Genomic DNA, 12,982 nt, shown 5'->3' with positions numbered 1-12,982 from the left:
GGTGAGAAGCCACTAGGGCCTCATGCCAGGGTGCTAGCACTTCCAGAATCACCCTGCTAATAACCTGCCTTCTTCACACCAACACAGAACTTGACGTCATTTGTGTTTGTTTGTGTTTGGTTTTGGTTTTGTTGTCAGGGCTCCATCTCACTGGAGGCTCCTAGTTATCTTTAGATCAGCTAATGCCTGTACATCTTCCCTTTCCTCCACAATTTTACTGGCACTCTCCCAACTTCTCCCTCCTTGAAGTCTGGCACTCCCACATACTCAACCAGTCTGCAGGAGCTTTAACAACCCCAGTGCTGGTGGTTTCCTGATGATCTGCCTTACTGCCAAATCTCAAACCTTTTCAAGCCGTTAGTTAAGTGGCTTTGCACTGGCCAGAGGCAAACAATCCTACCGGGCGGATGCATCCCATGTCCAGACACCATAGCAATGGACAGCCTCCACCAAGCTGGACAGACTCATTTAGTTTCCTATTTATATCACTATTCCTTCAACCACACTGATTTACTCCAAGGATTTCTTGGTATGCAATGCTTTTAAGTACAGTCAGACCACTATAACACCCTTATGCTGACATCTCCATTTCAGCAAGCTACATACAATACACACAATCTGCCGAGCGGTGTTTTAGTGTTGTGAATGCTGGAGTGTCAACCCTGCTGTGCTTACTTATTCAGGCATAACCACCTTGAATACTTAAAGCACTGGATCTTTCTCAGTTTCGTGGGTGCTAATTAAGATATTGCTCAAATACGCCTTGAACTGCCTTGGTACAAGAAAGGATCTGGATATAACCAGGTCTGGTGGCTTTCACAGGGCGGAGTTTTTCCTGTACACCCAGAGAGGTATGTTTGGACTGTTTGGTTTTATGTACCTGGTCTCTGACAGCACAGAAAGATAAAATAAAGATTATTTTCACTCTCACAGCCAAGTGAGCATTAGGGTACCTGTCTTTCCCTCCCCTTTCCCAAGGCACAGCACTGATCCTGCTGCCCCAGACTGATCGGCTTTGTGTCATCCCTGACTGTGGAAATTTTCATTAGCAATGCTTCTCGAGTTACTGCAAACCTTTAGGGAGCAGCACTTGCCCAAAAAGTCCCAATCACAAACTGGGAAAAAGGATAGGTTCCTGGAAATGGTATCGATGGCCACGTGCATTGCCGCAATGAGCAACAGGCATTAGATCATTTTGTGCACTCACCTTGTCTCCATCCCTGAAGTCTCTGAGTGCTCCACAGTGATTCACAAACTTTTCTTCATTGGCATATTCAGCTCTTTTATGGGAAATTGCATAATGCTGTTTTTTTCCACCCTGGATCACAACAAAAACAACAAAAAGGTCTATCAGCTTTTCCTGTGAAATATAAAATGCCATTGGCTCAGTCAAAAAGGAGGAGCAAAGCATTTCTCCCAAAATGCAAGCTTTTTAAGCCTTTCCACAAACATTATATAAGATAAAAAAAATATTTTTTTGTGAAAGGGTTGCCTTGAAATGCATAAAGTGAAATTTTCTGTCAGAAAGGTACTGCAGTGGGAAAGTTGATCCATTTCTCCATGTTGGATTTATTTCCCACATTCAGAATAAAATTTGTCAAATAGTCGACACGTTTGTAAAAGAAAGCACAGCGCCCTGCTCTGCCAACAAAAATCTGAAACAAAATGTCATACACAAATCCCAGATTTGGAGGCACCATCTCCCACATTCACCTCCACTGGCCTTTCAGGGGCTCCCATGCCCAGCAGCTCAGCACCAGGGCTCAGTTACTAACTAAGCCCCCAGGAACCAGACACCGGGCTTGCTTTTACACTGGATTTGGGAAAAGAGACATGCTTTGAGCAAATCCAGCCACGCCAGCTTCCCTTCTGCCAGCCTGGAGAACAGTAGGCATGAAAACATGGAACAGGCTTCGGTGAGGCTGAGCCAATGCGTGTAGAAGCCCAGCCTGCTCCCACTTGCATCGAGACTGTTGTTGCCCAATGCAACACGCCTGACACAATCTAGCTCTTGGCTCACAGAGCCAGACTTGAAGGAACAAACATACCTTGTCACATTCCCCATCCAAGCACCGGCATGGGGCCACCCCTTGCAATGCAAGCTGTGTTTTTCCTTTTCCATGGGACCAGCTCCAGGACATAAACCTGAAGATGAGAATACGTATGGCTAGAGTCTTATTGTTGCAGTGACGTCACCTCCTTGGGGAACTTGTTCCTCTACAAATCCCAATCCAGACTGGAGCTGAGCTCTCCCCTGACGCCCTGAGGGAATCCGCCCACAGGATCAACAGGAGGTGGAGGGTGGGAAAACATATAAAGCTGTCTGGGAGCGGTTCTCTTTTGCTGTCCTGGCTTCACAGATCTGCTCTCAGCATGAAGACATTTCTGGTTGGGCTCCTGCTTGGCCTGGCATACGTGGAGTTGGGTAAGACCTCCGCGTTCCCGACACTGCAGGGACCACCTGGGAAATGCCTGGGAGGGGAGGGGAAAGGCAGAAAGACCTGGTAATCCCCAGGTAGGGGAAATGATGCCCTTATGTATTTAAGAAGGTTAATGGAGAGGGTCAATGGGGAAAGGGGATATGCATTCCTGGTGGGGAAAGATATGGTGCTTGACAGAGAGCAATGAACATCGTTCAGATGCATAGGTGCTCACCTGTCACCCAATCAGGATGGAGGGGACCAACCACTGCTTTATAGGACTAAGGTGTGAATGACAGCCACATGGCACAGAGCAGTACAAGCTCTTAAACTGCCAACTTGTCCCCCTGGGGATAGGATGGGGTATTTTCATCCTGAGCTCCTGCCATCCCTAAAACTTCCCAGCTGTCTGCTGGAAGTTCTGAAAACCAGAGGGCGAGGCTTCAGTATAGATACAGGTGAGGGTTTGAGAAATAACTCCAAGAATTTTAGAAAGGTTCATTAAACCACTGTCTCCCGCGTTTCCACTAATTTCTAGAGATTAGGATATAGGCAGAGATAGGAAATTCTCCTGCGTCTGCTTAGATTTGGTCTCTGATGAGTCTGGGTCTCGAGCAAGCTGGTAATAGGGTCTCATCATCGCTGTGTTCTTACTCCATCTATTTGTGATCCACTGCAAATACATCCTTGGCCTGGAACAGAGTCATTCTTGGGGTGACAACAACTCAGTGGATTTTAATCTAGAGCCCACAAGCCTCAGAGGTCCTCAGGCAGTTTTTGTGGGACTCTGAAAGATCTCAGAGGAAAGACAGCTTGGGCAGGGTTCAAATACCTCCATCTGGAGGCATGGCTACATCGAGATCATTCAAAGGTCTGCAAATGGAAGAAGGCTGAAAGGCATACACCTTGCAATTCTTTATGCATGGAAGTGTTCTGAGTGTCTTTAGGCTGCATCACTTTTTTAATCCCCTTATCCTCATCACTCCTTCCACCTGTCTCTAAAGCAAACCCAACTACTGGCTGAAGAGCATGGGTCAAACCCACCACAGGTTATTTCTATACAGCTACTGCAATTTTTTATATTTCAGTACCTGCTGGTATTTTTTCTTTTTTTAAAGATATTTCACAGGTGGTGTATTATGTGTTTCTTTCCCTCCCTCTGGGTCTAGTCCTGTCCTGGATTTAATGGGGTTGCTGAGGAACTGACAGAGCAGGTCTCCACTCACGGGTCTCAGAGCACTTTATGGAAACAGAGAGGCATCACCACCCTTTGCTTTATAGCTGAGATGGAGACAGAAATAGATTTTCTGGGATGATACAGTAGGAGGCAGCTGGTCTAGGCACAGCTCTTGCAGCTGAGGAATATGTCTGTGACCATTCGTCTTTCCAGAGGTTTGATATCAAGGGACAGACAGTACTGTTGGACAGTGATGAACGGTCAAGTATTGGCCTTAGATCAGGACACAGCATTGTCCTCTGTGTTCAGTTCTTCTCTTCTGTTCTGCTCTTTATGCTTTTGGGCTTTCCTCTTCCACTGCAACTTTTCTATAAAACCAGTATCCTCTGAGTGCTGCACCCTGAGTCAGTGAAAGACAAGGCGCCTGAGAGTTTTCTTCCTGCTCTTAACTGGAATTAACTCCCCCAGAGCCCATGGCCCTGCCCTGCTCACTCATGCAAATGGGGAGGTTTAGAAACCAGCTCAACCCAAAGGCTGAAGATTAGTTTCTCAGATGCTTTAAGCTAGCACAGCTCCATCCATCCATTAGCCAGTCCTACACACTCACAAACATCCGTATCCTTGTCAGATTGACAAAGTTGCGTTTTCTCTCTCAGTGGGCACTAGGTGTTAAAATATAAAACAAGCTCTCATAGGTCATTTGGAAGGGATCTACAAAGGTCCTCAGCTCAGGTAACAGGGTCGGGTTCACCACACAAAAGATATGGCCACCAGAACACCACCACTGCTCACGTTAAAAAGTCCTTTCTACCTCTGCAAAGAGAACAAAGAAAGCTTTTGCATTGTGTAGGCTTTATCGTACAGCTGAGTTTTCCAAAGGTGGTTCTAAGAGAAGTAGATGCTCTGAAAATTCATTCCAGAGTCAGACGTTCAAACAACTGCCTTCAAAAATGTTTATTCTTATCACAAAGTCCCAGAAGTTTCTCTCTAACAGCAGATGCTGCAGAACTATAACTAGAAAACATCGTCTCTCTGCAATTTTACCAATAGATGGCAGTGGACACATTTGGGTGGTTCTTCAGCTGCCGTGTGTGTGTGGAAGACACGTAGAATAGAAAATATCAAACCAGGCTGGTTTCTGTCATCAAGTCACACCAGCACAACTCCGAAAAATACGCACACTCGGTATCTGCTGGCTGCGGATGGACAGGTCTTGTACCGATACTTTTAAGCAACTGCTGTGATCAATGCTTGCATATGTAAAAGTGTCCCTGTGTCCGCAGGCAGCCAGCAAGGGCTTTGTGGCATCATTTCTTTTCAAAAGCAGCAGTAGCCCCTGATGAAAGTGTTTTTTAGGCCACATTCAGCCCTTAGGGTCTCTGGTACAGCTCTGAAATTTAAATTCTGCTCTCAGTTACTAAGTTCTGCACAAATCCCTCTAAACAAGTATGAAGGAGCTGTCGTTGTGGGTGGAGGAATGGGGGAAGTGCCAGTCTTTCGGTGCTGGTGAATGCTGCTCTCAACAAAAGAAGCTATTTTGCTCTCTGCTGTAGCATCTCTTACAGAGGGTGCAAAGATCCTATCAAAGCTACCCAAGCAATAGGTCTCTCTAGATCCCTGCTTTTTTCAGGATGCTGAGCCCCCAAGGTAATGACCACGCTCAACTCCTGCAACACCATCCTTGTCCTTTGGTGTTGGGGTTTGGTCTTTCCCCCCTGACATACCCAAGCTTTGCCACTGGCTCCAGCTATGCTTTGTTTCTGAGGCCACTGTATCTTGGTGAAGGGGGGAAGAAGCACGGACAATCACATAGTCCCCACCACAGAGCAGAGAAGCTGCAGACTTGCTGTCTACTTTTGCTGCTGTGACCACCTCAGACCCATTCTGTTGCTCTCTGCAGCCCAGTCCTTACGATGTTACACGTGCAAGGATCCAACAGACATTGCTGAGTGCAGAACAGCCACCCTGTGCCCCCCGAAAGCCACCGTGTGTACAACAACGCTGCATTCCGTAGACACAGGTAAGTTTCTTTGCTTGCTGTGAGTGCTCACGAGGAGAGATGCATCCTTCCTGGGACAAATTACCTCATGAACTTAGAATCATAGAATTATAGAATCATAGAATGGTTTGGGTGGGAAGGGACTTCTAAAGGCCATCTAGTCCAACCCCCTGCAATGAGCAGGGACACCTTCAACTACACCAGGTTGCTCAGAGCCCTGTCCAACCTGACCTGGAATGTTTCCAGAGATGAGGCATCCACCACCTCTCTGGGCAACCTGGGCCAATATTTCACCACTCTCAGTGTAAACAATTTATTCCTAACATCTAGTCTGAATCTACCCTCTTTTAGTTTATAACTGTTACCCCTCATCCTATCACTCCACTCCCTAATCAAGACTCTCTCCAGAGCTTTCCTGCAGGCCCCCTTTAGGTACTAGAAGGCTGCTATAAGGTCTTCCCAGAGCCTTCTCTGCTCTAGGCTGAACACCCCCAACTCTCTCAGCCTGTCCTCACAGCAGAGGGGCTCCAGCCCTCGGAGCATCTCCGTGGTCTCCTCTGGACCTGCTCCAACAGGTCCGTGTCTCTCCTGTTCTGAGGACTCCAGAGTGGAGTGGAGAGGCAGAATCACCTCCCTCAACCTGCTGGCCATGCTTCCCTCTCCCCCTCCCGGTCACAGCTTGGATTATCCTTTTTAACTTCCTTTAAGAATCCAGGTGGAGTTATCCAATTTAAGAGTGGGAATAAGAGAAATCCATCAGATTCGGAGCTTCATAGTGAAGCATACAGGACTTATCCTGCTTACTCAGTCTGTTTTGCCTTTTCCGTCCCTATGCCCTTACAGACCCTGAAATAATAGATACATGCAAACATATCGCAGAAACCCAGGGGCTCTCTCCTTGTTTGTAGACTTTTTCACTTAGCACCAACTGTCTCATCAGCACCCATGCCAGCGTTACGCCAGTGATTCTTGGCACTGCTACCTTCTATGCAGAGCCATCGCAGGAGCAACTCACCTGAACAAAATACACAGGGATTTTGTCTCTTGTCAATGCTAGAATAAATTTAGAAGTAGCAGCAGGGAGAAAGGTCATACCTGTTACTACAAAGAGCAGTCTAGATTACAGGCACCTGTTGATTAAAGATGCTCGACACCTTATTTACCTTCATTTACCTATAAACACTTTACTTTAATTCCCCTCCATTGCACAAAGTCAGTGTTTCTCGATGTCAGCTGTCTGCACCTTCCTTCACCTGTTCTTTCTCTGTCTTCTTCTCCCCTTCTCCAAACTGCCTGTTTCAGGTTATCCCTTTTTTGGCAACATCACCGTGACCAGAAGCTGTGAGGAAGAATGCATCTCCTATAATGGAATAGGGGCAAACAAACCCAAGTCATGCTGCTACACTGATCTCTGCACCGATGACACCAGAACCATCAACGGGGTGGGAAGGAGTTCTGCAGCACTGGGTCTGATGGCCATGGTCGTTGGCACACTCCTCCGGTACGCTCTGTAACAGTGCAAGTGCCTGTGCTCCAGCCAAAACGTCCCCACTCCTCTCTCTGCCAAGCTGCCTTGTGAGCTCTTAGATGCCTTGGGAATAACCTTCTTTGCTGATGTGTGGCTTCACCCATCTCCAGTGCTGTGAATTCAAGTGGATTCAAGCCACAGGTTTGGGCACCTGGACCTAAACCCCTTAGATTTCCAGTTTCCAGCTGCTAAGCAGATGTTCTTCACTTTCAGTTGATTCTGGCCCCCAGGACCTACATCTCCCCCTACAGCTTTCCTCTGTGGGGAGCAGTAGTGGATGAAGTGCTGCAACTCTGCTCAGCAGAAGAGTGTGGGCAGTGCCATCAAGGCTGGTGCTCTGGGGTCACCCTCAGTGAGAGCAGGGGCTGTACACACACTCCATGTGGACTATGCTTTTTTCCCAGGACTCGAGCTCCCGCACAAGCTGTGTCTATGGGCCTCTCCTATATTCCTATGCACAACCCCAAAAAAGTCCTGCAAACCTCCATCAGAAGCTTGGTTTATCATCAGTTTTGGTGCCATCTCCTGAGTTAAAGCAGCAGATGGATGCTGGTCTCCTCTCACTACCTGCTCAACAGAGTGTGGTTAGCAATTGAAGAAAGCTGGCATTTAGTTCTGTCTAGAATAAGCTATGGAATGAGTTCAGAAGGGCTCAGCCTTCATGTATGGGATGTATTTCTGGAAAGCTCAAAACATGCCCTGGACTAACAGGCCAGGGCAGGTTAGACCTGCAAAAGTAAATTTGGGAGTTTGACTAGCCAAAACCCTCAGGAGCCCTTTGCCTGAACTTGGGTTGCAATCAGAGCTCCTGGATTTCGCTTCCCAGATGTTTTACAGACCATTTCAAGCAACTTCTTCTGTTAATCTGCACTCCCTTGTCCCTTCACAGCAGGGACTGCAGGAGAGGAAAAGTAATGACTATCCCAGACCCTCAACTCTGGGAAAAGCCAATGGCTTCACACATGCTGGTTAAATCCCAGGGGGATTTGCTGTGGTTTCCCTTGGAGCAGCTGTAAGATTGATTTTGATGCCCTATCTTCTGTAAAACCAGATGGATGAAAGGAGGTATACAGGAGCCAGGCATGCCTAGCTCTCAGCCCTCTCGGGTGGGGGAAAGCCAAGAAACTTGCCATTTACTCTGTTCTTATTGCTAGGGCGCGTCCAGGGGAGCAGGAGGCAACCTGCAAGAGCATGGGCAGAGTGGAGCATGTGTACATCCCACGCACCATCCTTGTGTGTTCATACCATCCCTGCAACCTCCTCTGTGGCAAATTCCATTTTTACTCTGTTTCCATAAGACACCAGCCAGGAAACTAAAGGAATAAGCAGAAGGAGTCTTTTTTCTTCATTGCACAAAGATAATTGTTTCTCAAGGTCTGTTCAGTACCATTTGCAAGAAAATTTTTACAAGGCATTGCTCTTGGCAACTCCTTGGCAGAGGGTTCCGTATAAGCCTGGGGCTCAGGAGGTTGATGAGACCCTTTTTTTTCTGGAGTTGAAATGCCCCGTGCTTCACTAAAACATCCACAGCTTCCCTGAGACACCGTTGCAATGCTGAGGTCTACAGGGGGGAAAAATGCCATTGAGAGGATAATGATTGGGAGTTACAAAAATACTGCTATTACAGCCACCCTTGCAGACACAGAGCACCAGCTTCTGCTTCCTACTGATCTGTTCTGTGTTTCCCTGCTCCAAAAACAGTCTGATGAGTCAGACCAGAAGCATACCACCATCACTGCCATCTGTAGGTCATGTCCCCTTTTCCATCCTGGCTTCAAGGTCTTGGAGTAAATCACTGTCCCCAGTGGCCTTTCCATGCTGGCTGCAGCGTCCTGTGCTGCGCTAACGTGGGCTGAACTTTCCTCCATCTATTGCACGTGCAGATGGGGCAGGGTCTGGATACAGAGGGACTGGGTGGGTGAGGGTTCACTTCTGGGCAAGAATCAAGAGAATAAAGTTGGATCTTCCAGTTTTCAGCTTGCAGCATGTTTCTTCTGCGCTCATCCTTGGATGGACGCATGGGGCAGCACAGGCTGCAGGGAGGACACATCTCTGACTGGTTCTGCAGCTCCCAAACTGCCCTGAGCCAGAGCAGGGAAAAGCTGCAGAAGGGGACAAGCAAGAGAGTGCAAAAATACCCCTTGCAAGACCTAGGTTTAAGGCCATCCTCACTGGAAGAAGGGGAGAAGGGTGGCAGAAGGGTAAAGTACCATCAAGTGATTACAGGAGGCTGATCTGGGGCATGCCGAGGGAGAACGGGGTGTTTTCTTTGTGCAGCTTCTCTTGCAGCAGGCAAAGAGAAAGCGACTGAGCTCAGCATGGCAAGGCAAGCAGGGGGCTGGGAGCAACTATTTGTGGTCCCCTCTTTGCTGCAAAGCTTCTGCGGGTGTGGACTCCAGCCCTCCTAGTGTCACTGGTGCTGGCTGTGAGCATCTTCTATCAGGTCTATGTTGCAGGTCTCCTGTCACCATGGACTTGCCTGTTAATGTGGCTTCATTGCCAGAGCAACGAGATTCTACTGTAGCCAAAACAGAAACAAAGGCAGCTTTTAGTTTCAAAGCACTTGTAATAAGTTCCTAGATTAGGAGAGGTGAAAAGCCCTTCACACAGAGTGTCAGGGGTACAAAATGTCCTTTTGCATTAATACTCATCTGTTCACACTGTGTTGGCCAGAAACCACAAGCTAAACAGCCATCACTGGGAGCCCTTGCAAAGTTGGATGTGTTGCTGCTTTGGTTATTGCTTTTATTTGTTCTAGCTATTTGGTCCCTGGGAGTTAAACGCAGCAAGCAGCACTGCCCCAGCAAATGCAGGACACTGACAAGGGATTCAAAGGAGTTGGCAGACTTTTGCATCACTGTGTCGAGTGGACATACAGAGGGAGAATTTAAATATAGGCTGAATAAAATAGAACAGAGAGAGATGTGTCTCCAAAGGGCCATAAAAAGATTTGCAGCCTCTCGGCCCTGCAAGATGAGGCTTTGCAGCAGGCGGCATCCAACATTGCTGTTGCTGTGTTGAAGGATTTTACCTGCCCCTCTGGGGGCTTGTTCTTCCCAGTAGTCATTCTGCACACAACCAGAGACTTTATCTCCAGACTTGAGGGTGCTCCTCGGTGCTTCATGCTTTATTTGGCCAAGAAGTTGCCTTTTCTTTCCCTTCTGCAAATGTGGGGCAGCCCTACTGTGCAGCCCTGATCTTCATCACCCAATTCCAGTTGCAAATCCATCTAGGAATTAAAGAGTTAACCACAGCAGAGACTAAACTTTCAGGGAGGTGTTCACAGACCCACACTAGTAAGGATATTCAAACTGGTATACCTTGTTGAGTCCCACCTCCAGCCAACCATCAGGGTGATATGTCTGCCTTGCGTGGGCTTTCCTCATGGGCTCCACGAGTCTTTAAGGTGGAACAGACATTTCAAAGGATAGTTTTTCCTCTGGAAACACAGCGTACAACCAGCCTTGGCTTGGGCTGGATCAGGACCCAGTCTCATTCATGCTGCTTTGACGTGGGCAAGATTCCAGCAAAAGCATCACTGGTGTTGTGGGAGAGCAAAGCTACACAAACAGCATGATTAATACTTAAAGGACCAGGGTTTGCAGCAGGGATCATTTGCAGTTGCTTTCCACAGCAGGAGACTGGTCACATCATGTGTAGTCATGAGTGGTGGTAGTTATCTTGGCATGCCCTGATTGCAGGCTGGCTCCAGATGCAAGGTGGGAAACGCCAGAAGATGTTTTTTTTCTGCTTGATTTCTTTGAATTGTATGTATTCTGTCTTCTTTGGGGGGGAGAAGGGGGGGAAAAAAAAAAACAGTCCTCTTGAAAGTTGCATTAATCCAGGTGGGCATGAAAGAAAAACAGAGGAGACTAGGGTAGAAATTATTGCAAAACTCCAAGAGAAGGAAAAAGAAGGGGATATTTTTGTAGTCCAGACATTTATGTAAAATAGAGCTCTGATGTAATCAAATACAGAAAGAACTTGTAGTTCTTGCTAAAAATACCTATCTAGAATATAAATATATATTAGCATGTAGCTGCAAGGCTTATGGATATATCTGCCACAGCCTTATATTTACAGATAGGGATTTAAATGTTTAATACTGCACATTCAAAAGGAAGTCACTTCATCTGAAGTAGTTATTAATTATAGAATACGCTTGGCAGGACTGAAGTGCAGCAGGAGTGATATCATTTTCAATATCACTCCCAAATTATTTCTCATCTAAAACCTATCATGCACACTATTTTTTTTTTTCTTCTTAAAATAGATCTATTTTTCTGTATTAGGCTGTGGGTGACTTGGAACTGCTGCCTCTGACACGCCGGCACATCCTCTCTCGGTTACCTTCATTGTTCTTCTGCATGACTCTCGCATCCCTAATTCCAGGGGAACAAAAATCTGAATCCTCTTTATTCAGTAAGGCCCCAGGACTGAGAATAAGGCAAATTTCCTAAAAATGAGGCAAAAGGAAACTTTGTGGTATTTGAAGCAGATATGTTGAGGGGGCGGGGAGGCAAGCACAGCATGATGGTTGTATCTCAATTTAGCAAAGTAGATTAGGATCACTTGGGATGGGCAGGGATGCACTTAGGATACTGAGGGATGCTCAGAGTATTGTAAAAGGATGGGGCAGATGGCCTGCGCATGCATTAACTGCCTTCCCAAAATGTCTTCCTCCTCATTCCGTGGGATTACAATCTACAGTTTGTAGAGGTTTTAAAAAGCCATGAGGTTTTAAAAACCGCAGAGTATGTCAATTAATCATTCTGTGTCCTATCTGAGGCTGGGCTAGATCCTGATCCCCTTTCCCCAGTCAGCCCCTATTAAACAGACAGGAATTGCCACACATTAGTAGCTCCAGGCACGGTCCTGCAACACATCTTGGGTGCAAGCTGCGATTTAAGCTTGTGAATACACTTAGTAATATGTGGGTAAGGACACTGTTCCTTGGGATGAACTGATTTTGCACTAGTCCCTCATGGGCATGTTGCTGAAATCCATACCGATCCACAATGTTAAAGGCAACCAGAGGCCATAGCATACGAAATCCTTGGGTCAGAGTCACAAAAATCTAACCCAGACACCTGAACAAAAACACTACATGCTCCCTTTGGCCTGCAGGTATCTGAATACAAGATGTGGATATATTTTTTATGTTTCCATGCTTTTCCTCCCCATTGCAAGGGCAATTTGATATGCCCTCAGTCACATCAGTGATGGCACACCAGAACTGTCTGACTCTTGTTTTAACATACAACCTTGCCCTGGACTCACCAGTGTTTGGAGCAATAAGGCTCACTCCTGCTCTGTTGTCAGCTGTGTGCATGAACATCCCTTCATCTCCTTGCAAAAGAAATCGCCTTTTCTCAATAATATGGGAATGAGATACAAAAGACTGCCTGAAAAAGGAGATGGAGTGATGTCAAGGTGCTCATGTTGGTGCGTTTGTTTCTGCAGTACCTTTGGACTTGTGAGGAGCAGGGTGAGGAGCTCCCTGATGCTTGGGAGAAGCTTGGCACCTTCTCTGAGTGTTGGTGCAATGCACTCACCTTTGCTGCTCGGCTGGTTCCCCAGATGATGCACAAAACACAGGCTATGGCACAACGTTTTTCCACTTGCCTACATGAAAATCTGGGGGTGGGTGGCACTTTGCCAGCCGAAACTCTCCCCCGGGCAGCAGCAGGATTTCAGAGGGTGACTGTGAGGCAGCAGTGATGGGAGATGCTTACAGAGGGATGTGCCACCACTCCCAGCAAGGAGCACCAACCCACAGCAGGGAGTGGGCTCTGGGTTCCCGGTGGCATCAGGACACCCTCACCATGTGCTGAGAGTGGCAGAACGGCAAATACTCA

General features: G+C 47.1%; 1 protein-coding gene across 1 annotated transcript; it reads left to right on the top strand.

Annotated features, from left to right (window-relative positions):
- The first annotated feature begins 2,373 nt into the window (after window positions 1–2,373).
- On the top strand, window positions 2,374–7,110 carry LOC128906258 (secreted Ly-6/uPAR-related protein 1-like). Its single transcript, XM_054193276.1, has 3 exons — window positions 2,374–2,425; window positions 5,498–5,617; window positions 6,899–7,110. Exons 1-3 carry the CDS (start codon window positions 2,374–2,376, stop codon window positions 7,108–7,110), a joined length of 384 nt encoding a protein of 127 aa, XP_054049251.1.
- Window positions 7,111–12,982: the final 5,872 nt, after the last annotated feature.

Source organism: Rissa tridactyla, chromosome 2 (genome assembly GCF_028500815.1).
Source record: "Rissa tridactyla isolate bRisTri1 chromosome 2, bRisTri1.patW.cur.20221130, whole genome shotgun sequence".
NCBI classification, from domain to species: domain Eukaryota; kingdom Metazoa; phylum Chordata; class Aves; order Charadriiformes; family Laridae; genus Rissa; species Rissa tridactyla.
The sequence above is the reverse complement of the archived record's forward strand: the minus strand, read 5'-3'. Positions and strand labels throughout refer to the sequence as shown.

Bases quoted from the DNA above. Each gene is read 5' to 3' on its own strand.
- LOC128906258 (XM_054193276.1), top strand. From the start codon at position 2,374: ATGAAGACATTTCTGGTTGGGCTCCTGCTTGGCCTGGCATACGTGGAG. The intron at 2,426-5,497 runs GTAAGACCTCCG...TGCTCTCTGCAG, and splicing joins CCTGGCATACGTGGAGTTGG to CCCAGTCCTTACGATGTTAC. The intron at 5,618-6,898 runs GTAAGTTTCTTT...TGCCTGTTTCAG, and splicing joins GCTGCATTCCGTAGACACAG to GTTATCCCTTTTTTGGCAAC.